Source organism: Suricata suricatta, chromosome 9 (genome assembly GCF_006229205.1).
Source record: "Suricata suricatta isolate VVHF042 chromosome 9, meerkat_22Aug2017_6uvM2_HiC, whole genome shotgun sequence".
Classification (NCBI taxonomy): Eukaryota; Metazoa; Chordata; class Mammalia; order Carnivora; family Herpestidae; genus Suricata; species Suricata suricatta.
In genome coordinates this window covers 25,533,344-25,557,229 of record NC_043708.1, presented here as the reverse complement: position 1 = coordinate 25,557,229, position 23,886 = coordinate 25,533,344, and the positions used below count along the sequence as shown (strand labels likewise).

Below are 23,886 nucleotides of genomic sequence, written 5' to 3'. Positions count from 1 at the left end.
CACCAGTGGCTTTCGGATCCCCGGTGGGGCCTCTTCTGTGCGGTAGTCAGGAAGGACCCGGCTGCAGGGGGGTGAGGAAGGCCTGCCACAGGACGGGATGGGTCCCTGCTTTCGGGTAAAAACCAGAAAGAAATCCCAGTCTCGGTGCTTTATTTTGGTTTAAAAATCAAGTCGGCTGACAATGGAAACTCTTTCCCTCTCCTCTCTGCCCTGTTGACAGGAGCCGGACTTGCTAATTCTGGCTGGGGTTTTCCCTGCCTTGGCTGTTTTTCTCTTTTATCTCCTTCGATTGAAGAGAGCCGTTCTGCGTTTCAAACAGTCGGAAGGTATCTGGGGTTTTGTGTATTTTTTTTCTTCCTTTCATATAATTCTGTGGGTCTTTTCCCAGATATGTATTTTCTCTCAAATTAACTTCTAACTTGTTTAAGTTTCCGCCCATGTGACTTCCAGTGTGAGTTACCAGAAACCACAAGAGAGAGAGCGCGCGCGCAGGAGCCCCAAAGCGAGCGACATGTCCCTGCGGGGAGCAGTGGCTCTGCACCCCCGAGTGAGGAGGACGCGGGGCTCGGAGGAGGCTGCAGGCCCGGCGGAGGAGGGACCTGTGCAGGGGGGTGGGCTGGTGGCCTGGGAGCCGGCAGGCAGGGAGGCCAGCTGGTGACAAGAGAGCCCACAGGCTGCGCCCAGAGCCCGGAAGACTGCAGCCATGCCTCACAGCTCCGACAGCAGCGACTCCAGCTTCAGCCGCTCTCCTCCCCCCGGCAAACAGGTAGGGTCCCCCTTTCCCCGCCGCCCACCTTCTGATTCTGCAGGGGTGGGGGTAGCGGGCAGCTGGAGGGCCAGGCTTCCTGGGCCTGCCCAGGGAGCCCAGGAGCCACCAGGTGGCCGGTGGCAGGAGCACTGTCAGACTTACTACGACGCGGTCTTTGCCATGAAGTTGTTGGCACAGACCCTCACCCCGCACCCCTCCCACTGCGGCCCCTTCTCTCTGCCTCCACCTCACCTGGGCCCTCACCCGGTGAAGCTTTCTAGGAAGCCAGGAGGAGAACGTGCACCACAGAACCCTGGTCTCTCAAAGGACAGGGTCCACCTTTCTCTCCAAGGCAGGAGAGCCCCGAGAGGCACCGCTTACAGAGGCCCCTGGCACTCCCAGCCCGGTTTCGAGGGAGGCAGCCATCAGGGCAAGACAGAGAAGCGTCAGGGAAAAGCAAAGAAGAAAAAAGAGCAAGTTAGAAGGAGGAGACCGGGCAGACGCAGAAGAATCTACTAGCACAGAGGGAGGCTGGAGCTGAAGCGTCTTTCCCCTGTGGCCGCTGGACAGGAGGAAAGAATCAGTCAGCAGGCAGTACTGGACCTTGCTGGAGAAATCGCTACCAGCTCAGCTCAGCTCTGGGGAGTGATGCAGGGAGAGAGTGTGGGAACCTTTTGGAATCCAGATGGTGACTTCTAAGTCAAAAGTTTTCAGTTTGAGGGTTGCCTCCTGCACCCCCCCCCCAAAAGGCACCTTGCCTGCCCCAAAGCTTTTTTGTTGTTGTTGTTGTTTAACTTTTTTGAAGTTTGGTTATTTATTTTGAGAGGGCCTACAGCCATGAGCTGGGGAGGGGCAGAACGAGGAGGGAAGACAGAATCAGAAGCTGGCTCAGCCCACTGTCCCTCCGTGCAGAACCTGCCACGGGTCTCGGTCCCACAAACTGTGAGATCACGACCTGAGCCAAAGTCAAGGGTCTGCTGCTTAACCAACTGAGCCCCCCAGTTGCCTGCTCCGCCCCAACACTTTTGGAGCTTTCTCTTCACCACATTCCTTGGCATCCCTGTTTGTAGAAAGACTTCTTCATTCTCACCCAGTACCTCAAAGGATCGAAATTTTCTCCCCCCAACTCTGTGGTTTAAAAGCCACATTCTTTCCTTAGCACAGATATCCAAGAGGGCTTTCAAGATGCTGCAGCCGAAATAAAAGCACATAAACATATAATACAGCACGGGTCATGAATATTGCCCAGTAGAGCAGCAGGTTGGGAGAAGTCACAGTGGGGACCTATGGGGGCAAAGGATCCAGTCCACGGCTCCAGATGGTATCAGGGTGACACAGGCTGCCTGGAAGTCTGTACTCTTCTTAGGAAGGAAATTACTCATGGCTTCCATGGTACTCTGGTTCGCCATGCCCCTTCTAGAAAAGCACTTCCTTCCTATCTAACCCAATGCCCTCCTACTGCAATGGCCTGGAAGTGTTGGGCACACTGGTAAGAGAAACATGCTTGGAGAGCACAGAGTCTTGCCCCAGGAGCAGTGCCCCTCTGTCCTGTGTGGGCCTGAGAGGGGACAGGGTAGGGGTGGTAGTAGGGTTTTACTCAGACTCCTACCCTTATCCTGCAGTACCTGTTGGGTAGCTGGAGCTCACCTCTCTGCCCAAGGAGAGGACATGCCCACCTGTGGGATATACTTAGAGGACACCTGAGGTCCTCCCTCCTCATAAGCACCCATCCACATCCTGCCACAGCCAGGTGATCTCCACCATTAAAACTGTTCTTGGCCTCTAGTTTGTTTTAGGCATTGTGCTCTGGGCCATGGGGAATGTCAAGGTCACTGAGCATAATGAAAGGAATGCAGGGGAAAAGAGAGGCAGATCTGGGATGGGACCTCAGCCCAGTGCTGTGGCAGAAGTCACATGGGTACAAACCAGTGAGGGGCAGGGAGTGGCTTGGAAAGGCATCAGACTTAGCAGCAAGCCCTTTGAGCCTCAGTTTCCTCACATGTAAGATAGAAACAATAATACCAACTTCACAGAATTGAGGAATTAAGTAAGAGCACCGCTGAGGCACCTGGGTGGCTCAGTCAGTTAAGCATCTGACTTTGGCTCAGGTCATGATCTCACAGTTCGTGGGTTTGAGCTCTGCATTGGGCTCTGTGCTGACAGCTAGGAGCCTGGAGCCTGCTTCGGATTCTGTGTCTCCCTCTCTCTGTGCCCCTTTCCCACTTGCTCTCTCTCTCAAAAATAAATAAAAACATTAAAAAAAATTTTAAAGCAAGAGCATCTCTGAAAAAGCACTTTCACAGAAGTTGGCACATAGTAGGTATCAACGAAGTTTTGAAATAAAACAGCAAGAAAATTCTAGGCCCAAAAGAGTAAGGGTGGAGCAGCCCTGAAGAGGAGGGGAGTGCTGAAACACACTTCATCGCCTTAACCGATTTTTTCCAAATACAGCCCTCTCTAGGCCCCAGGGTCTTTTTCTTCTTCCTGTAGCTTTTGGCCAAAATACCTAAATAGATGTGAGGGAGTGTGACAGAGCGTGGGAAAGGATTCTCTTTTGGGCTCAGATTTGTGGTAAGTAGCGGGTGAATGGGCACAAATGAAAAGATGAAAAAATACACGGATGGATGGACAGATGCCAAACGGCATGAGAACCTGCTTTAGCTCAGATGAGAGGAGCACGCTCACCCCACTCCCATCTTGTCCGCTTCCCAGGATTCGTCTGATGATGTGAGAAAAGTTCAGAGAAGGGAGAAAAATCGCATTGCTGCCCAGAAGAGCCGCCAGAGGCAGACACAGAAGGCTGACACCTTGCACTTGGTGAGTGTTCAGAACTTTCTTTATTCTCTTGAGCATTAGGCTTTGCTCCCCACCTCTCATGGATGCTTGGACCACAGCTTTGAGTCTGCGTGTGGATGTGGATGTGGTAGGGAGGGAGAGTGGTGGGGCAGGGCTGAGAGGTGCCGTGTGGAGGAGAGGCTCTCCTATGAGTATATGGAGAAAATTTATAGCAGAGCATGAGCCATGGGGCTGATAGAGAAATGAGCCCTTCTTCCTGATCCCCAAGAGGGCATGAAGTGTAAATGAGTTGATCATGCGTGCGAGGCCCAGAGGAGGGCTGGGTGGGACCAGAAACTGCCTGCTCAGAGACGGGGTAGCCAGAGACAGCTTCAGGTCTCTGCAGAGCTCCCCTCCTGCAGAAGGTACGACTGTCTTTGGAAGGAATTTACAAGGTATTAAGCACTTTGGGGGAGCCTGCGATCCCAGTGTTAGGATCACATGTGGTCCCATCCTCTAGAGGCCAGTTGGCTGCCACCTTGGTCCGTGCATTTGGGGCTAGGATGTTCATGGGGGGGCTGCACCTTATTACTCCACTCTCCTGACCATCACTAAGGTTTTATTTTGAAATGGCTTCCATGATATCCCAAGAGATCTGTGAAAGATGCAGTTTCAAGTACACTTATCTGGGATGATCACTATCCTGATTGAGTTGCCTCCAGTCTGGAGCTTTCTAGAGAAGCCCCTGACCCGTGGCTTGGGCAAGAGTCTCGGGTGATGCTGCAATGCACTTCCACCGGCGGAGAAGGGCTTGGATCAATGCTTCTGAATTCTGGCTGGGTGCTGGAGCAGTGCTCCTCCTTGCCTCCCCTACCTACCTGACCACCTTCCCTGTCTACATTCTGCCCCTTCCCTTGGTCCTTAGTCCACCAGCTCTTTCTTCCCTGGCTCCTTCCTCTTCCATCCCCTCATCCCTTCCTCTGGCAGCTTGGCCTTCCTAGCCTTCCTCCTGAACCATTCCCAAACCTCGAGCATCCTAGTAATTCCTTTCAGTGGTAAAAAAGGCAATGGGTACCCAAAATAAGTAGGATTGTGTTTATTCGAGAGATCACCATGGCAACCAGCCAGTTAGAATAGTTGTTTTAATTTTATCAAGAAAGAGTAAGATGTAGTTTAGGCGGGGGTGGGGGGTGGGGAGATGCTTCTTTTAGCTTGGTAAGGAAGCAGGGGACAGTCTGCACCAACATCTCTGAACGGGTGCTTGTGTTTTGTAAGAAATGTATTCAGGACATCTTCTGTTGCATTCCAACATCGTTTTCAGTTCATAAATATTTGTTCAGTTGAAAAAAAAATGAATGAGCACCAAATTCTTGCTTCTCTTTGATAATTCTGATCTGCCATCTAAATGTGAAGCTGTTGGTGACCCCGGTACTTATGTGTTCTCTGTGATTTCATGATGGCTTAAGCTCTTACCACACTCCAGTTTACCATTTTAAGCTTGAAAATCTGTGACCATCCACTTGGGTCTATCAGATTCTGATTCTAATTCAATATTCTTTAGAGCAAGCAAGCAAACAAATAAAAATTGAAAAGGATAGGGACGCATGGGTGGCTTTATCAGTTGAGCGTCCGACTTCAGCTCAGGTCATGATCTCACAGTTTGCGAGTTTGAGCCCCGTGTGGGGCTCTGTGCGGACTGACAGTTCAGAGCCTGGAGCCTGCTTCAGATTCTGTGTCTCCCTGTCCCTCTGTCCCTCTCATGCTCTCTCTCTCTCTTTAGAAAATAAACATCAAAAAATGGGAATGGATAAAGCCTTCCTTTTTGTATAAGTAGACAATGTCCTGAGACTGTAAAACTATTTATAAGCTTTATAAGTTTGCAATAGTAAAAAAAAAAAAAAGTGGGCATTAAGTATAGCTCAATGGCTGTGCAGTCAGAAGCACAGGGTTTGAATCCCAGCTCTGCCCCTTGCTATCTGTGTGATGGATCTTAGAGATGTTGGTAACCTCCTTTAGACTCAGTTTTCCTATCTATAGAATGGGAAATGACTGTAACTGCCTCATAGAGATAGTGCATCTAAAAAGCCCAACACACTGCCTGGCATATAATACTCAAAAATTTTAAGTATAATAAGAGTAATGTTAATAATAATTATATAAGCTAAATAATCACAACTGAGATTATGTATAAATTGCAGAATCTCAAGGCTGAGAGATTTCTTAAGGGCTGTAAAGTTCAGACACACTTTTGATGCTTAAGACTCCTCTACATGTGCCCCGCCACACACACACACACCCCACTGAAATGGTCCCCAACACAGGCCTCCTCACCTCTGTCGGAGAGCACCTTCTCTTCTGACGTGAGCAGAGCGGTCATCCCTGTCTTGAGCTGCACCACTGTTTCCTTGTAAATTCAACTCATTGGTTCAAGCCCAGGGGGACTCATCAGTGAGGCGGGCATATATTTTCTTTGCTATGGCAAAGCTTCCAATGGACACAGCTTTCTCTCTCTCTCTCTCTCCTCTCTGTCTCTCTGTAAGGCAAGAGTCAGAACCAGAAGATTTGGCCATTTAGCCATGGCTAGAGTGAGAGAATCTCTGGGGTTTGGGGTGCATGGGGACCCCAAGTCATGCAGTCACCACGTCCACACCCACATCTCCAGCCTCAGTCTCTAGAATGTTCCTTCCTATCTTCCCCACATACATCTGGAGACAAACTCCTCCCCATTCCTTTCTTTTGAGCCCGACAGTGGTCATGTTCACTTTTTGCCTGGTGGATAGGTCACACAGATTTCCGGAGCTAGCCTGGGGGTTATAGTCACTGCAACTTGTTTCTCAACTTTGGATGGAAGCTTTGGGCAGCAATGTAATATAAATCTGCCACCATCAAACAGAGGGCTTGGCCATGGTCTGAAATGTTCATTTCCTCTCAGACGTAATCACCCATCTTCTCCATCCATTATCCTCTTCATTATGTTTATGGTTCAGGTAGAAAATCTTCTGTTTTACCACTAGCATTCTTAAGGTTGAGGGCTTGGTTTACTCGAGTTTGTGCTTGGCTTCCCACTCTGAGGTTCTGGAACCTTCTCTGGCCTTCAGACATAGACATAGACCCATCCACCACTGTTTTAAAGACCAGCTGCTGAAGGTACTATATCGAATAAGATCCATGCTTGTATTACTGTGCTGGCCCCAGACCCTGGGGCAATGTCATTTTCTCAGTTTCAGCTTTGCCACTATTATCTCTCTTAAAATACCAAAAGCATTACTTCATTTCTGCAGTGAGAGTGTGGGATACTTACTATCTAACATTTTCAGTATCTATCCTATAAATGGCTTACACCAAAACACTGTACACTGGTTGCTTTTAAAATAGCAGAGTAGGGAAGGAGCCTCTTTCCACAACTGTTCGATCTTATGCCAATTTTATAACATCCCTGGCATTGACTACTCTTCATGTAAACTGCCTCAGGTGCTTTCTTTTCATAATTGTGATATCAACAAACAGAGTTGACATTCTGTTTTAATTCTTTTTTGTTGGGTGTTGCTACACAAGCCCCACTACACTTATTTCCTTTCCTTCTGCAGACAACTATGGAATCTGTTAGGCGTAGTAGATGCATTGGTTAAAAATGAGAAAGGCACATCTTGACCAGTTCATTTCCTTTTTAATGTTTTTCATTACAGTTTTTTTAAGGTTTTTATTTAAATTCTAGTTCATTTACATACTGGACCAGTTCATCTCTAAAAGACATCAGTAGCTAATAAGGGAATTTGAGATAATCAGCTGAAAACTATTACAAGTGATAAGAAAATCCAGTCAGCTTTTGAAGTTAACACAAAAAAGTAAAAACTTTCCTATATGTAAACCATAACCCATTAGAAAATTTAATGGGAGGAAAGATTCCATTTATAAGACCAACAATGAGAGTGCCTGGGTGGCTCGGTTGGTTAAGTGTCCAACTTTTGGTTTCAGCTCAGGTCATGATCTCACAATTTGTAAGATTGGGCCCTCTCTCTCTGCCCCTCCTCTGCTCACACTCTCTTGCATGCTCTCTCTCAAAATAAATAAACATTAAAAAAATAAACATAAATATATATTTTAAACATATATATTTTACATATACATATATAAAATACCAACAATGACAAATGGAAGAAAGGAATATATTTAACAAAAAATATGCAGGGCTTAATTTTTTTTAACTTTAGAATTATTCTAAGTGATTTAAAAAAAAACACTCAAATAAGTGGGAAGATACATCTTATGTAAAGATAGCAATTTTCCTTAAATAAATCTATCAATTTAACTTAATGTGATCCCATTAAAAACCCAATAGGACTTTTTGGCAGTTAAAGGAGACTTAGGTTAGCTATTCTAACTTCTTAGTGAAAAACAACCATGTGACAGTCATCAGAAAAATGTTAGAGGAGGGCAATTAAAGAAGATTAGCTGAGCAAGATATTAAAGTGAATTACAAATATAGAAATCAAAACAATCTGGAAAAGACAGAACATTGGGCAGAACAGAATATAGAAAGAGACCCCAAAACAAACTGAAATGAAAGACCCAAATACATATGTCAATTCCTAAAAACTAGACACCAGAGCAAATGCAAAATATTGATGATGGCTTTTCAACCAGTGAAAGAAAGCTGAATTATTCAGTAAGTAGAATTGGGACAACTGACTACCCATTTCAGGGGGAAGAAATCTAGAGTCTTCATTTCTCATACAACACGCACACAGACTAAATGCAAAAACCAAACAAAACACTAAAGAAATTTGGGGAAAAAAGAGCATTGAAAAATTATTTTGGAATGAAGAGTTTTCCAGGTAAAGTACAAAACCCTGAAACCATAAAGGAAAAAAACCGGTATATATTACCCTTATCCATAAAAAGTGAAAATTTCTATATAGCTCAAAATATTATATGCAAAATCAAAGACAAATCACAGATTGGGGAAAATATGTGCAATACATATGACCACAAAAGGGCATATTTGCTTTACATATGAGAGCTCTTATGAATAAGAAAATGATTAACAACCCAAAAGAAAAGTGAGCAATAATTATACATGGGCAATTTACAGAAAGAGGGAAAGAAATAGGAAATAAATATGGAAAAGATTCTAGACCTCAATTAGGGAAGGAAATCACTAAGCAACAGTAAGATTCCCTGCAAGACTGGCAAAGACAAAAAAATGTTGTTAATATGTCACGTTGCCAAGGCAACAGAGAAGCAGGCACCACCACACACTACTAGTAGGATATGTGGGCATGACTACATTTTCTAATTTTATCCAAATTACAAGGGCAGATATCCTGTAACTCATTTTACTCAGATGTAAAATGTCAGCAATTTTACATCTGGGAGTCTATTTACAAACATGCCCACAGACTACAAAATGATGTGCATGTGAAGACACTCATTGCTGCTTTGTTTGTTATAGTAAAGACTGGAAACAAGCTAACTATTCATTGGTAAAGAGCTAATGAAATAAACTATAGCTGTCCATTCAGTGGAATACTATGGAGTTGTTAAAATGTTACATCAAGGAGTGCCTGGTTGGTGATGGCTTAGTTGGTTGAGCATCTGACTTTGGCTCAGGTCATGATCTCATGGTCCGTGGGTTCAAGCCCCACGTCAGACTCTGTGCTGATGTCTCGGAGCCTGAACCCTGCTTTGGATTCTGTGTCTCCCTCTCTCTACCCCTCTTTGTTTCTCAAGAATAAATAAACATTAGGAAAATATTTATAAATAAATAAATAAATAAATAAAATATTACATCGAATGTGTTAATCTGAAAAGATTATCAAGCTTCTATATGTTTAAGTTAAAAGGGGTGAACATAATACCTAGTTTGCTCCCATGTAGGTTTTTAATAAAAAGAAAACCATACATGTGCATGTGTATCAACTTAATCTTTTTCAAATGAGTTGTCCCCCAAAGTTAATATTTATTTCTGAAAAGTAGAATGAAAGATCTAAAGCAAAACAAAAATGCTTTTCACTTTTCCCTTTTTTATAGAGTTTGGATGTTTTTTATCGTGTGCTTTAATTTTATAATGTACATATTTACATTCTCAACATCATTCATAACTACATATGCATGAGGATGATTTCTTATCTAAGTTTGATTTCAGACATTGAATAGTCTTCCTCTGTGACATTTTATCTCTTGAGCATCTTACCTAAATATCTCAGTCCTTTGGGAGAACCAACTATTGGGATTTATAATGAGTAACCCTAATGTCTACTGTACTAGACAAACCACTGTAAGGAATGGTAAATCAATGTCACTTGTGTGGCCATCCTAGTTGATTGTAGCGGCTTGAAGGATTTCAAGTCCGTGTCCTGGGTCAGTGGAAAAGAAAGTTGAGATCAACTGAGAAGCTTTGTTCATGAAAGGGCTAAAAATAGAAGAGATGGTGGGCAGAGCTATGCCTTTGACAAGTCAGATCTGGCCCCAAGAATGGAGCTGGAAGCAAGGTAGGGGAGCAGGGCCAAATCTGAATGCTGGAACTTTGGGCACTCCCTTAGCTGGGGGTAGGAAAGGTGCTCTCTTGGGGCAGGCTCCTGCAGGAGTCTAGTTTAAAAAATGAAAAAGGTTGACAGTTTCCAGGGTATATCTTTAATGCCATATATAACAAACATCATGAGTGTAAATTATGCGTGAAATGAAGCTTTGAGCTGATGCTGTGAGAAATAAGTTATTTACAATCAGAGGAAATTCGAGTAATGGAGGGAAAGCAACTCAGCAAAGTTGTCAACCCCCTGGGCGTCCTTAGAATGTCACTATTGTTCTTGGTCTTCTGGGGAGGACTGGAAGAGAAAGCTCCTTGTGGTTCTTTTTCACTCCTGGAGTTCTTTCTTTTCTTTGGAAGACCGAGCCATAAGGTTTATTTGCCTAGAGAAGCCATAGGTCAAAAACAAAAACTAAACACAGAAGGAATATCTGACTAGTTCTGCCCTTAAAAAAATTCAATAAAAATTAGTGAGCCATCTGTGGAAAATGGGCATTTCTCTTGGCCCGCTAGTGCTATGAATTTCTTTTTATTGAACACATTAATTAAATGCATGACTATGTACCAGACGCTGGGTGTTAATAGCTCCACTTGTAGTATCTCATGTAACCTGCACAGAAACCTTATTTCATAATTCGTAGGTTAAGTAATTTGTCCAAAGTCACACAGCTCGTAACTAGGTCTGCCTGACTTAGATCCCATCTCCCTAGCCACTGTGCTACACTGCCTCTTTCCTTCGGACCCATATGAAGTTGTATTCATCTCTGATAGCCTCCTTCAGTCTCTTCCTGACTTTACTTTTTTGTTCTTTAAGCAACATCCTCCAAAATTGACACTTTTTCCTCCTTCATTATTAGGCCTAGTCAAGAAAGTAGTCTTGATGCAATATATCAACATATCCATTGAAACCCTTTTAAAAGAAAGCTGTGTAGCGATAAACGTTAACACCTCACCTAAGAATACTCTGGCACAGCAATTCCACTTTGTTTGTTTGAAGAAAAAATTGCACAAAGATACTCAGTTCATCATGATCAGGAAACACTTTATCAATACCCTAAAATTGGACAGAAGCCCAACAATAGGGATCAAGCATATTATGATACACGCAGACACTAGAATTTTATGCTACCACTAAAAATGACTATGTATATCTGTATCACAGAAAGATGCCATTGACAAAGCTGAGGGAAAACCAGCAAGTTACAAAGAGTGTGCAGGATACAATCCCTCTAATGTAAACTGTGTGGGTTTGGGGCATGTTTGCATACATACATAAAGAGATATCTGGGAAGATTTTCTCCAAAATGCTAATAGCGCTGACTTCTGAGTCGTGAGTTTTGAGTAGCTTATCTTACTCTAGTATTTTTCTGTATTGATTTAAATTGTGATGAATGTGTACCATTTAAAAAATCAGAAAAACAATGTAGACTATTTTCATCTGGGAAAGAAAAACACGTCAAGGCAATCTACCTCTCCTCAATGCTCGTACCACTGATGATAGGTCCGTGTGGCTAAGTTTGGGAGGCATATGTAAAAGGACGCCAGCTCCATACCAGTCTTGACATTATAAAGAACTTCTGTTCAAATGAGACTACAGGTCTCAGGTCACAAATTGACAGTGCCCATTCAAACAGACGTCTTCACAGAGCTGTCCTCGGCGGCACCCAAACTTCTTTCTCTTGAAAAGAATGGGAACGTCTCACCAAAAAATCCTTTCCCAAACTCCTTGGGGACTTTCTTAGTTTCCTCTGTAGGACTCAGGCTAACACCCTGTTTCCTAGGGAGCATAGAGTCATTCCACAGGACAAAGTCCTCCTCAGATTGTGGGATATCATTATATGGAGAGTATCATTATGGGTCCACACAGTAGCTTGGCTGGGGAGGGGGCGGGGGGGTGTGTGTGCCAATAATTATGGTCATATCCCCTTGTTTATAGAATCACAGAATTAAAAAGAAAACTCAAAGATGCTGTAAACCAACCTGCCACGGGACCAGTGGGAGCACTGAGGTCTTTCTCAAGGACACCCAAAACCCCAAACCTCTTGCCTGCTCACCATTCGCTTTTGATTTGTACCACTTTGTTGAATAGGATTTTATTATGCAGGTGTTGCTCTTACCTGTCCTTTTGCAAAGGGTAAGCCAATAAGTAAACCATTAACCAGAAGGCCTGAATGACCTAGCAATCTTTAGCAACATAATCCAAGCATGCACAGCAAGAGATGAGAAAGAGAGTCCAGGTTGAGAGGGACTGAGGTTTAAATGTTTCTTTATGTTAAAAAGCTCTTAAAGTTGTAATACAAAATGAAAAGGACAGTAATACATTGTGGAACATACTTGCATCAAATTAAATAAATGCAGATTTCATATTTATACCATAGAAAGGACATCCTTTTTTAAGAAAAACATCAAGACTCCCATAGGTAAGTGGGCAGAAGCTATGAACAGAAAACTTGCGTAACATTTTTCCTACCAAAACGAAAATAACCCAGTTTTCTATTCTGATTGTGAAGATGATACACACTAAGGACTACTGTCATTTTGGGTTGCGTTAATTCTTTGTTGGGGGAGGGGTGTCCCGTGCACCGTAAAATGTAAAACCTAACCCCTACATTCTAGTAGCAGCACCTCACGCCCCAGCTGAGACTATGAAAAATATTTCCAGACCTCATCCAATGTCCCCTGGGGGGCAAAATTGTCCCTGGTTGAGAATGCTGTTCTAAGGAACAGACAAGTAGAAAATTCTTCCTCCTTATTTATGGATAACTTGTCGCATTACAAGGAAATTAAGAAACCTCCAAAAGGCTAACTGGCAAAATAAATTATTTAAAATTATAGTGCCTAAATGCCAATGGAGTTACAGTGAAATTGACACCTGTGTTCACCACTGGTAACATTGTATATTTTACATCATCCTTTTACTGTAATACAATCGTGAACTGGTCTAAGACTGGTTGTGTCCTTTGCCCTGCTGATCTCACTCCTACAAATTTATCCTAGGACACAACTGAACAAGACCCAGCACGCACAAGATATTCACTGCGGTATTACTTATAAGAGCAACCTTTTGATAGCAACCAAAATGTCCAACATTAAACAACCATTTTGGGGTAAATTGTGGATCTTCCATTTGATGACATAGCCAATAAAAATGATAGTGATTATGTAGAGGTGACAAAGTTAAGACAACGCAAAATATGAATTGTATTATGTACAATTTGAGATTTTATGCAAATGAGTGTTTGTGTTTCTTAAAAAGGACCAGATGGTGACATGTGCAGACGGAAACAGTTGTGTTAAGAGTACTAGGATCATGGGTGGGTATGATTTTTTAAAAATACTTTAAATGTAGTTATACTGCATTTTTTAAAATTTAAAAACATAAGAAAATGGCCAAATGGAGATCTGAGTGAACTCCGGAGGGCAGTGAGGACAAGGACAGAGATGATATCATTGAGCTAGAATTTGGGGGTCAAGTTTTAGTAAATCTTATTATTTGTCCTCCAAACGGGAACAGTTTTAGAAGCGAAAAGAGCACCAGCAAGAATTGCACTGGGACAACAGGTAGGTACTGGAACTGTCCCAGTACATGTCTTGTCACTCTTGGTTTAAGGATATCAAAGAAGGTGACCTGGGGCTCCTATAAGAATTCAAAAGTAAGATAAAGTTCAGAGCCAGACAGAGCAGACTAGTTTCTAAGGCCAAAATGCAATTTCCTGCAATGGAGGATCCTTTAACCAAAGTATTTTCTGTGTACTTGGCTGATATGAGAACACGCCTTACTGCTAAAGGGGTGGAGTGGTCCAGAAAATTATAAAATCAAAGGCCATATTCCCAGTACTGGATCCGATATTAGCAGAAATAATTCATCCACTCACCGAGCATGTATTAGCCTCCTAGGTGCCAGGTATGACTTGTTCTAGGCATTGAGAATACAGCAGGGACAAGACAGAGTCCCTGATTTCATGGACCTTGCCTTCAACTAGAAGTCACACTAGAAAACAGGCAAATAGGGGCACCTGGGTGGCTCAGTCGGTTAAGAGTCTGACTTTGGCTCAGGTCATGATCTCACGATTCGTGGGTTCGATGCCCATGTCGGGCTCTGTGCTGACAGCTCAGAGCCTGGAGCCTGCTTCCAACTCTGTGTTTTCCTCTCTCTGCCCCTCTCCCACTCACATTCTCTTTCTCTCAAAAATAAATAAACGTTACCAAAAAAAAAAAAAAAGAAGAAGAAGAAGGAGAAGAAGAAGAAGAAGAAGAAGAAGAAGAAGAAGAAGAAGAAGAAAACAAGCAGATAAATGAACCTGCCCATCACATAAAGTGAAGAGTACTTCAGTGAAAATCAAGAAGTGCAATGTTGAATGTAACTAAGGGACAGATGGGGTGGGGACAGTGAGCAGGGAAGGTCTGTCTGAAGCCTTGACAGATAGTGGTCACAGAAGGAAACTGGGAGGATCTGAGGAAAGGATGAACCTTGAGGCCCAGCTGTGTGTGGCCAGTCAAGGGTCGGAAAGATGCCTTGTGGGCCCGGGCCTCTGAGATAATGAGAAGGAACTCAGGAAGGAGCACTCTGCAGGGAGCAGGAGCCAGATGGAGGTGGGGTAGGGGTAGGTGCGGGGACTGGGGTGGGGGGAGTCAACAAAACTAACTCAGATCTGCCTGGGGGATATATCTGAACCTAAATTCTGATCTACGAAATGGGAAGCAATAGCGCCTCGCTGGGTTGTTCGACAGCTAAATGACAGAGCAAGTATCAAAGCAGAATGATACTGCTTTTGTTCTGTTCTGTTTTGCGTTGAGGAAAGGTTGTATTTGTTCATTTGTTTAATGCACAGTGCTTGGCATTTCCTTACAAAAATGTAAGATAGCTTTTCGAGTCTCCTGTATTTGGTATGGATGGGGAAAGTCAAGTTCCACCTGAGGAAATTATATGCAGGGTTTCTAAAATGGTGTTCATTCTACTAATCCCACTCATAGGTTCAGGTTGCAGAACCAAAGTGTTGCTAAGTAGGGATTTGACCTGGGCCTTTTTAAAAAAGTAAATCTCTTCCACTCATTTGTAACTATCCTAGTTATAAAGTTGAAGCTGTAAAAGCTATTAAATGCTTGGTTAAACACTCCCTTGGAAATGTCATGGACATAACAAATCTACTTACCCTCATAAGCAGGGTTTTGTAAATTATTAAAGAGTTCAAGTTAGCAGTAAGCAGCATGATTTTATTGAACAGCTACTATGTGCCACGCACAGTCCTAGTCAACAATGGCAAAGCAGCGAAGGCAGTGATAGACCCTCATGGAACTCAACAATCTAACGGGTAACTGGTTGAATCAAGTTATCATTAGTGAGATTCGAATAGCTGTCCTACCTTTGGCTCTTCCATCATAAAAATGAACTGTTCTGGGCTACTTGAAATTGTTCTCACCAGATATAATAGCAAAGGGATAGTAAGGCCTTTGCCTTAAATAGGCATTTACTTTCAGAAAATACTTTTGACTTAGAAACACTCTCCCATTTCCCTAAAGTTATTTGTATTATGCTGTTTATACTATATATTATAAAATAAAAACATTTAATAAAAATTATACATATCTAAAATACATTTTAATATAATTAAGCACTGCCTATATTTTTAATCTTACATTTTTAAAAAGAAGAATCAGCTATGAACATGATTCGAAAGCTAACTGCTCACCTGGGAAGCATTAAAAATTTTTTTTCTTAATGTTTATTTATTTTTGAAGGAGAGAGACAGAGCATGAGCAGGAGAAGAGCAGAGAGAGCAAGAGAGACAGAATCCAAAGCAGGCTCCAGGATCTGAGTTGTCAGCACAGAGCCTGACACAGGGCTTGAACTCACAAACTGTGAGATCATGACCTGAGCCGAAGTTGGATGCTCAACAGACTGAGCCACCCAGGTGCCCCTGAGAAGCATTTTTAAAGTTTATTTATTTTGAAAGAGACAGAGAGAGTGCAAGTCGGGGAGGGATAGAGAGTGAGGGAGAGAATCCCAAGCAGGCTTCATGCGGTCAGTGCTCAGAGTCCAATGCAGGGCTCAAACCCACAAAACTGGGAGTTCATGACCAAAGCCAAAATTGAGAGTCTGTTGCTTAACTGACTGAGCCACCCAGGCGCTCCTGGGAATCGTTTTTTAAAGTCTTGGTGCCTGACCCCAGTCCAGGACAATCCAATTGGAACCTCTCGCTGGAGTGAAGTCCAGGAATTAAGATTTCCTGATGCTCTTCGGGTGACTTCCGTATGCAGCCAAGGTTGAGAACTGGGGAGCAGTGACATTTGAGGCCTGTCAGGTTCATGAGGTAGAATGTGTGGAGTGACTTTGGTATAGTAGTGGGGAGTTTCTACCCAGACACTGTCCCAGAGGCCTGGCAGGTTTCAGAAAAAAAAAAAAATTCAAACCTTTGTGTTCATGGCAATTATTGGTTGGTAGTGTTTTGGAATTGGGCTTGCGGGTGATAAACTTTCTTACTCGCGATACCAGTCAGGATTGTATTTCACTACAAGTAATAGAAGGAGTCCTATCACAAGGAATGCGAACTGGACAGACCAGGGCTAGTGCAGCAATGTTATCAAAGACCCGAGCTACTTCAGTCTCTGTGCAGGCATGCTCAGTATGTGGCTTTCATCCTCAAGGCTGCAAGATAGCTGCTGGACATCCAGACATCAATCTGTACTGAGGGAGGGTGGCTTTTGTCTTGGTGAGGCTTTGCTTTTTCAGTTAGAAAGGGAAGCTCTACCCCCAGGTACTTCTGCTTACACCTTATTGGTCAGAATCTGTCACATGGTCATGCCGAGAGCTGCAAGGGAAGCTGAGCATTTGGTGAATTCTTTTTCTAGCCTCTCTAGAGGAAACCTTTGGGGAGGTGTTTACGAAGCAAGAAAGTAAACATTTCTCCAGAATCAGACTTGTACATTATTCAGTGCAAAGACCTGTGGCTTAGTGAGTCTTCTTTTCTCTTCATTGGGTGAGGAACAGAAGTTAGGGCTAATTTCCCCAGACTGGTCGGCGGGGTAGGCATACATCCTACCGTGGCTTCGGAAACGCCTTACTGGTCATTTCGCAGACTTCTCCGCAATGGTCGGCGCCGTCCTGTGTCTGCATTTGGTCGACGGGGATGGTAACTGCAGGGCATTGAACGTAGCTCGGTGTGAGGGATAAACTTCACACGCTAGTGTCAAGTTTAAGTGTAGGTGGGGGCTAAAAGGTCACCCAATCAATAAACGAATACATGTTCTGTTGCGGAGGAACACACAGGGACTATTTTCACTCTTCTGGAAATTGTAATTGGAAAATTCAAGGAGAAGGTCAAGGCACTAAACCAGTAAACCAGAGCTGGAAGGAAGGAGGAAGGAGCCCCGTTTAGAATGCCTGGAGGGGCCCTGCCAGAGCCTTGGGCAAGAGCCTGTCCTTGGTCTTGGTCCTGACTGACTTCCCTGTGGGTAAGGGAACTGCCTGGGGATTCCCCATCATTCAAGAGCTCTTTGAGTGACCCCCTTTCAGCCCCTCCAGGAGGGAATTTCCCAGAATGTTCCCACACCCCCATAAAGCCTCTTCACTAACCACCCCCGAGCTGCTTATAGTCCATGAGAGGGTTGGCATCAAGCAACTTCACATTATCGCCTGGACTTGCAAGGAGTGGGGAAAGAGGGAAGATGAAATTGGAAAGCCAGCAGGGCTGAGGCCTCACAGGATAATTACCAAACATCATAAGATTTAAACAGATGTCAGAGGCAAGAGAAAAGTGGTAGGCACAGACTCTGAAGCCAGACTGCCTCATTCAAGTCCTGCTGCGGCAACTTACAAGCTGTGTGACCTTGAACAGGCTACTTAACTTCTCTGTTACCTTAGATTGTCCTCTTCTGTAAAATGTGTGTCATAACATTATCTTCCATATCAGGGTGTGGCAAGGATTAAATACAGTAGTAACTAAAATACTTTAAAAAGTGATTGATACATACTACCATTCAATAAATAAATAAAATAAATGTTAGTTATTAAGCCAAGCAAGATTAATCTTTTTTTAAATTTTTTAAATGTTTTATTTATTTTTGAGAGAGAGTGTGTGTGTGAGCAGGGGTGGTGGGGGGGTCAGAGAGAGAGAAAGACACAGAATCTGAAGACAGGCTCCAGGTTCTGAACTAGCTGTCAGCAGAGAGCCCGACGTGGGGCTCGAACCCACAAATGCAACATCATGACCTGAGCTGAAGCTTGACGCTCAACTGACTGAGCCACCCAGGCGCCCCTAGATTATTCTTTTAAAAATTTGATTTCCGTGGCACCTGGGTGGCTCAGTTGGCTAAGTGTCCGGCTTCGGCTCAGGTCATGGTCTCACAGTTTGTGGGTTTGAGCCCCGCATCAGGCTCTGTGCTGACAGCTAGCTCAGAGCCTGGAGCCTGCCTTGGATTCTGTGTCTCCCTCTCTCTCTATCCCTCCCCTGCTCGCACTGTCTCTGTCTCTCCAAAATAAATAAAAGCCATAAAAAATTAAAAAAAATTTGATTTCCACTAATTTTTCTCCTATAAATTGGGTCTACATCCCTCTGCCGCCAACTACCTTCTTCCTGACACTCACACACACCCCTTCCCAACAAGTAGGGTTGGAGGTTAATACACTCAGGTAGTCAGTTCAGAGGCTGAAATATTCCAGAGCTGAAGAGGCCTTGGAGATCTTCTAAGCTAATGGTTCCTTCTAATGGCTGTCAGTGTTCACCGCACATTAGAATCCCCTGGGAGTCTTTAACAACCCAACGCCCCGGCTTCACCCGAAACTGCTTAAATCAGAATCAGGCACCAGTATTGGTAAAGCTCCCCGGGGGGGGGGGGGGGTCCCACTGATCTCCATGTGTGGCCAAGGCTGAGAATCACTGTTGTGGCACAGTCTTGCTGTTCCAACAGGAACTGGGGCTCACCCAGCCAGGACCCCGGCCCCCAGTTACTGCTGATGGAGCCCGCTGTTGTTGTGTGTTCTGGACCTCACGCTGCATGTAGAGGAAGGTCTGGCCTTGACTGAGCCCTCTAAAGGAGTAGCTGGACAGATGATTCCCTCCCAACCCTGGGCAGGAGGCAGATGATCGGCTCTGTGATTGGGAAGTGTAATTGACTTGGGCTTCCAGTGCGGTGTCTAAAGATCACCAAAATCAAGACCTCGTGTTCTCTTGGACGACTGTAGGGCAGTTGAAGACTTCTCAGTGATCTCCAAAGACCTTTGGTAACTTAAGTTTCCAGTCTCTTGGGGGGAGCATTGGGAGCGCTAGAAGAGAGGGGCTGAGGACAGCAAACCCCGCTCTTGCCCCTACGTGGTTATGGGGCTTTGGGTCCATCACTAAAGGGTCTGGACCTCTGAGAAAATAAATGTCTTGAGGCAAAATCTCAAAATCCTTCCTCCTAGCGGCTGCTGCCACCATCCTGAAATCATTCTGAGAGAGAATTTGGGGTCGCTTTGTCCCAAGGTCTCAGTTGGCCTCATCTGAAAGGTGGGAATAATGGAAACAGCTGGCCTCAGCACGTCCATCTCAGGGTTACGGTGAGGAGCCTGAGGCCCTAAGTGAATTCCAAAACGTGGGAAGGGGGTCACAGGGGAGCCCCGATGCCAGCTCACTCTCCCTGACTGCAGCAGAGACAAGCGTGTGAGAGGCCAGCATTTCCTTCCCAAACATGCCTCCCCCCTTGCCCTTCACCGGGTCCTAGATTTCTCGCTGCCACTGGAAGTTAAGGGAAGTCAGGGGACGTGGTCCTTGTACCTCCCAGTTAACAGCCTTTGCCAGTCTTCCCTGTGTGAGTCTCTTCCAGGGCATGACTGACCCCGGGAGGGTCCAAGTGGACAGAGCAATGGCAGGTGGGGACATTTTGGGAGGAGGCCCCAGACCAGCCACTTCCTTCTACAAGGGAAGTCAGACTCTTCCTCTTGCCCGTATCGGGCTGGCAGCGCTGGGTTTCTCTGGGGCCCCAGCAGGAAGCAGCCTTGCTTCCCAAGGTAGATGAGTTTCTTGTCACAGGGGCTTGTTTTCTGGTTAGAGGCAGCCGAGGTTGTGAAGCCCCATCCTAAAGCTCTGGGATCTGCAAGGCAGGGGGGCAGGGAGAGAAAAGAGAGAGCGCTCAGCAGAGCTTGCTGTCACTTCCCGAAAGCTGGGCCTGCCTCTAGGCGGGGAGAAGGTCAGAGCGCGGTTGGTCCCTGCGGCCCGCCTCGCCTACCCCTCCCTTCTGCCTCGGGGTTTGCCCAGGCTCTTCAGAGCACAGAATTTACAGTAAACGTTGTCACCAGTGGAAACTCTCAGAGGGGGCGAGGAAAAGGGCTAGAGGAAGGGGCCAGGACTCCCGGCCCCCAGTTCCCGTCTTACCAACCACCCCCCTCCTAGTCTCATGTGTTGCTTTCTCTTACCTTTCGGTAAAGAGGGGATGCCCTGCCTCTGGGACGTGCCTGGAAACAACCAAACGGTAAGATAAGCGGGAGCCGGTGCCTCTGGTGCTACCGTCGTGGGTCTGAATAGCACCCCCACCCCCACCCCATTTTAGAGATCGGGGTTTCCTTGGGACTGACCGAGGCACATTTTCTAGCTCAAGGTCGCATACAGGAAATGCCAGGCTGGGGCTGAGCATGCTTGTCCTTCGCAAACGGCTGGAAGCTGGCTTGATGGGTAGGGCCAGTCATACACTCCTCTACCACTTAAAAAAGAAACCTTGGCTTCGTGGATGAAGGCGGTTGGCAGCGTACCTAGCTCTCAGTGCAGCTCATGCCCCTGATGGGTTATGTAGGCGCCTCTTATGTGGCAGGTTAGCTTATATCTGCCCACTGCCCACCGTAGTTCTGAGTCAACTTCTAGGCCAGCAAACTTCTGGCTGATGTCCTCAGCCAGTCAGTCATCAGACATTTGAGTTCATAGTGTATGTCAGGCATTTAGCAATTAGGAACTTCATTAGTACTTGACTAACTAAAACAAATCTCATATTGTATTTAACTCCGGTTTGCAAACTTGCCTGATCATTGGAATGACCCGGAGCGCTTGTTAAAAATTTTCAGTGAATTCCCAGGGTGCCTGGGCGGCTCAGCTGGTTAAGCGTCCAACTTCAGCTCCGGTTATGATCTTGGGGTTTGTGAGTTCCAGCCCCACATCGGGCTCTGTGCTGACAGCTCAGAGCCTGGAGCCTGCTTTGGATTCTGGGTCTCCCTCTCTCTCTCTGCCCCCTACCCCGTGCACATTCTGTTTCTCTCTCAAAATAAATAAATAAATACATACATAAAGTAAAACATTAAAAAAATTCAGTGAATTCCCAGAATTCACCCCAAATCCCAAACCCATTCGGTTCAAATCTCTAGATTTCAAGACGAGCCTGAAACCTCCAGAAGCCCTTAAACTAGGGAGATGCTGACCTATAGCAAACAGAACTAGAAAAATTAAGACCTGGACACCAGCTACTAGGTTGCTTTTTGAACTGAAATATACTTTATTTGCATCTCCAGTGACATTTTCCCATCCTCTGCGGCACCAATGATTATATTAGTCAATCTATTTGATTGCCTCCAGGAATTTGATTGTGAACTTTTAAAATCACATTGGAAATGCAATTCCCCAGGGTAGCATTTTTTTCCAGTAAACGCTAATTAGCAGAGTGGAATTGTTTATTAATTAATGATGTGATCAGTAATCAGCGCTCTTGACCCAGAGTGTGCCTGATGAGCGTGTGTATCTGACAGTGCTCCTAAGCAACAGGGGAAAGGTGTTCCTGGAAAAAAGCATGCGCGTTTGGGTGGGACACACCCAGAGAGCTGTGAACCAGGCTCTCCGGTGAGCAGAATGGAGTGGAGTCAAACGCTCTGGTGGATTTTGACCTTTGGATATTTGTAAAATCCCTAAATGTTCTAGAATCTGTATAAGTAGACACTTAACCATGGACTCTGGAAGACTAAAAGCAGACACAGGAGCACCAGGAGAATTTGTGGTAGAACGTACAGTGGAGAAGAGTGAAATCAGAATAAGCTGTTCTCACAAACTCTCTTCCATTTCTTCAGGCTCTAACCCGCCAACCTGTTTCCCTTCACATACACTCGCCACTCTCAACCCACATGCACACTCATAGAGCCCCGTGTACACATACACATGCACGAGGAAGCATACTCACACCCTTTCCTGCGTGCACCTCTGTGAGGCGGGACCATATGGAACCGCCATCTTTATAGGTCAAAACAGACAAATTCCAGCAATTTCATGGGATCAACCTAGTATCTATGCATGCACATGCATACGGAGATGCACCCATGCTCACATATGACACATGCAAATACATGTGCACACATGCACACACGTGTGCAGAACAGTTCACCGATGCCCCTCCCCATGGCTGTGCTGGTGAGAACCTAAACGGACTCCTCCCTTCCCCGCTCCTCCGATCTTGTGCTTTCCTTGACACTAATCTCAGATGCTGATCTTTCCCCTCACAGGAGAGTGAAGACCTGGAGAAACAGAACGCGGCTCTGCGCAAGGAGATCAAGCAGCTCACAGAAGAGATGAAGTATTTCACGTCGGTGCTGAGCAGCCATGAGCCCCTCTGCTCGGTGCTGGCGGCCAGCACGCCCTCGCCCCCCGACGTGGTGTACAGCACCCATGCCTTCCACCAGCCTCACGTCAGCTCGCCTCGCTTCCAGCCCTGAGTCTCGAGAGGTGGTGGGGGGCAGATGACGCCCCCCGCCCCCAGCTGGCCTGGCAGGCCTCAGGAGGGGCACACAGACTGTGGCCAGGCTGCCCTCTCTTCTCAGGGTGTTTTTTCCTTCTGGAGATCTGGCAGCAGAAGCCTGGACAAGGATTGAGCACAAGACTGTACCGGCTGAGAGGGTGTGAGGTCACCCAGAGGCATGGCCGCCTGTCAGCATGTGCTGGGCCCCCATGTGGATGGGGAGTTGAATCCAGAGTTAAATCCAACGTGATGCCCAAGTCCCATGGCACAGAGGGAGGAGGGCAGGGTATGGTTATTTTTTCTAAATAAATTTCATTAAAAAACCCAGTTTGGCAGGCAGTTTTCTTCTTTTACACAGTCCCTTGAAAGTCTAAGTTCTTTGTGGTGGGGCCTTCTTCTGTTCTTGGTCTCAAGAGCCCTTAAAGTTCTGGAGACCCTGCTAATACCTCTTCTTTCCATGGTTTGTTAACCTACTTAACAAGTAGGAAGCTGGGTGTTTTTTATTTTTTATTTTTTTAATGTTTATACTAGAGACAGAGTGTGAGTAGGGGAGGAGCAGGGGGAGAGGGAGACACAGAATCCAAAGCAGGCTCCAGGCTCTGAGCTGTCAGCACAGAGTCTGACGCGGGGCTCAAACCCACGAACTGTGAGATCATGACTTGAGAGGAAGTTGGGCACTCAACCCACTGAGCCACCCAGGAGCCCTGAGCTGGTTTTTTCAAAGCATCTTTAATCCTCCCTGTAGGTGTCTTCTTGGTTTTCCTCCCCCAGTCACCTCTCCATGACCTTCCCTCCTTTCATTCCTCACTGCCTCATGCTTCCTGGATTGTCAGCAGGCCACTCTCCAGACAGGGAGAAGGACCAGTGAAAGGTGCCATTCAGAGGAGTGGTCATTGAGGTTGATACTATCACCTCCACAACTACACTTCCTCCGGTCCTCCCAATACTGCGTGCCAGGCCCATGCAAGGTGTCCTAGTGACACAGGGCAACACAGGGAAGGGTTGCCTCATGCTCTCAAGGGGCAGCACGAGGCTTAGGTCCATGGGGAATTTCCTGCCAATGGACCTACACGTCCTGTTAAAGACTCCACCTCCCTTGAGAAGCTTCGATAAAGTTGCACACAGCTTTGCCTGTCTCCATTGGGTTCTGCAGGCC

The 23,886-nt window shown here is 45.5% G+C and overlaps 1 protein-coding gene across 3 annotated transcripts; it reads left to right on the top strand.

Annotated features, from left to right (window-relative positions):
- The first annotated feature begins 286 nt into the window (after nt 1-286).
- BATF (basic leucine zipper ATF-like transcription factor) lies at nt 287-23,057 on the top strand. 3 transcript variants are annotated; one of them, XM_029951554.1, is made up of 4 exons: nt 287-766; nt 3,461-3,565; nt 13,306-13,363; nt 14,276-14,641. In XM_029951554.1, the coding sequence occupies exons 1-4, from the start codon at nt 704-706 to the stop codon at nt 14,368-14,370; spliced, it is 321 nt and encodes a 106-aa protein (XP_029807414.1). In that variant the 5' UTR covers nt 287-703; the 3' UTR covers nt 14,371-14,641. The 3 variants fall into 3 exon arrangements, with proteins under 3 accessions (XP_029807414.1, XP_029807413.1, XP_029807412.1); XM_029951553.1 differs by lacking the exons at nt 13,306-13,363; nt 14,276-14,641 and adding an exon at nt 11,986-13,278; XM_029951552.1 differs by lacking the exons at nt 13,306-13,363; nt 14,276-14,641 and adding an exon at nt 22,498-23,057 and having other exon boundaries at nt 318-766.
- The last annotated feature ends 829 nt before the right edge of the window (nt 23,058-23,886 follow it).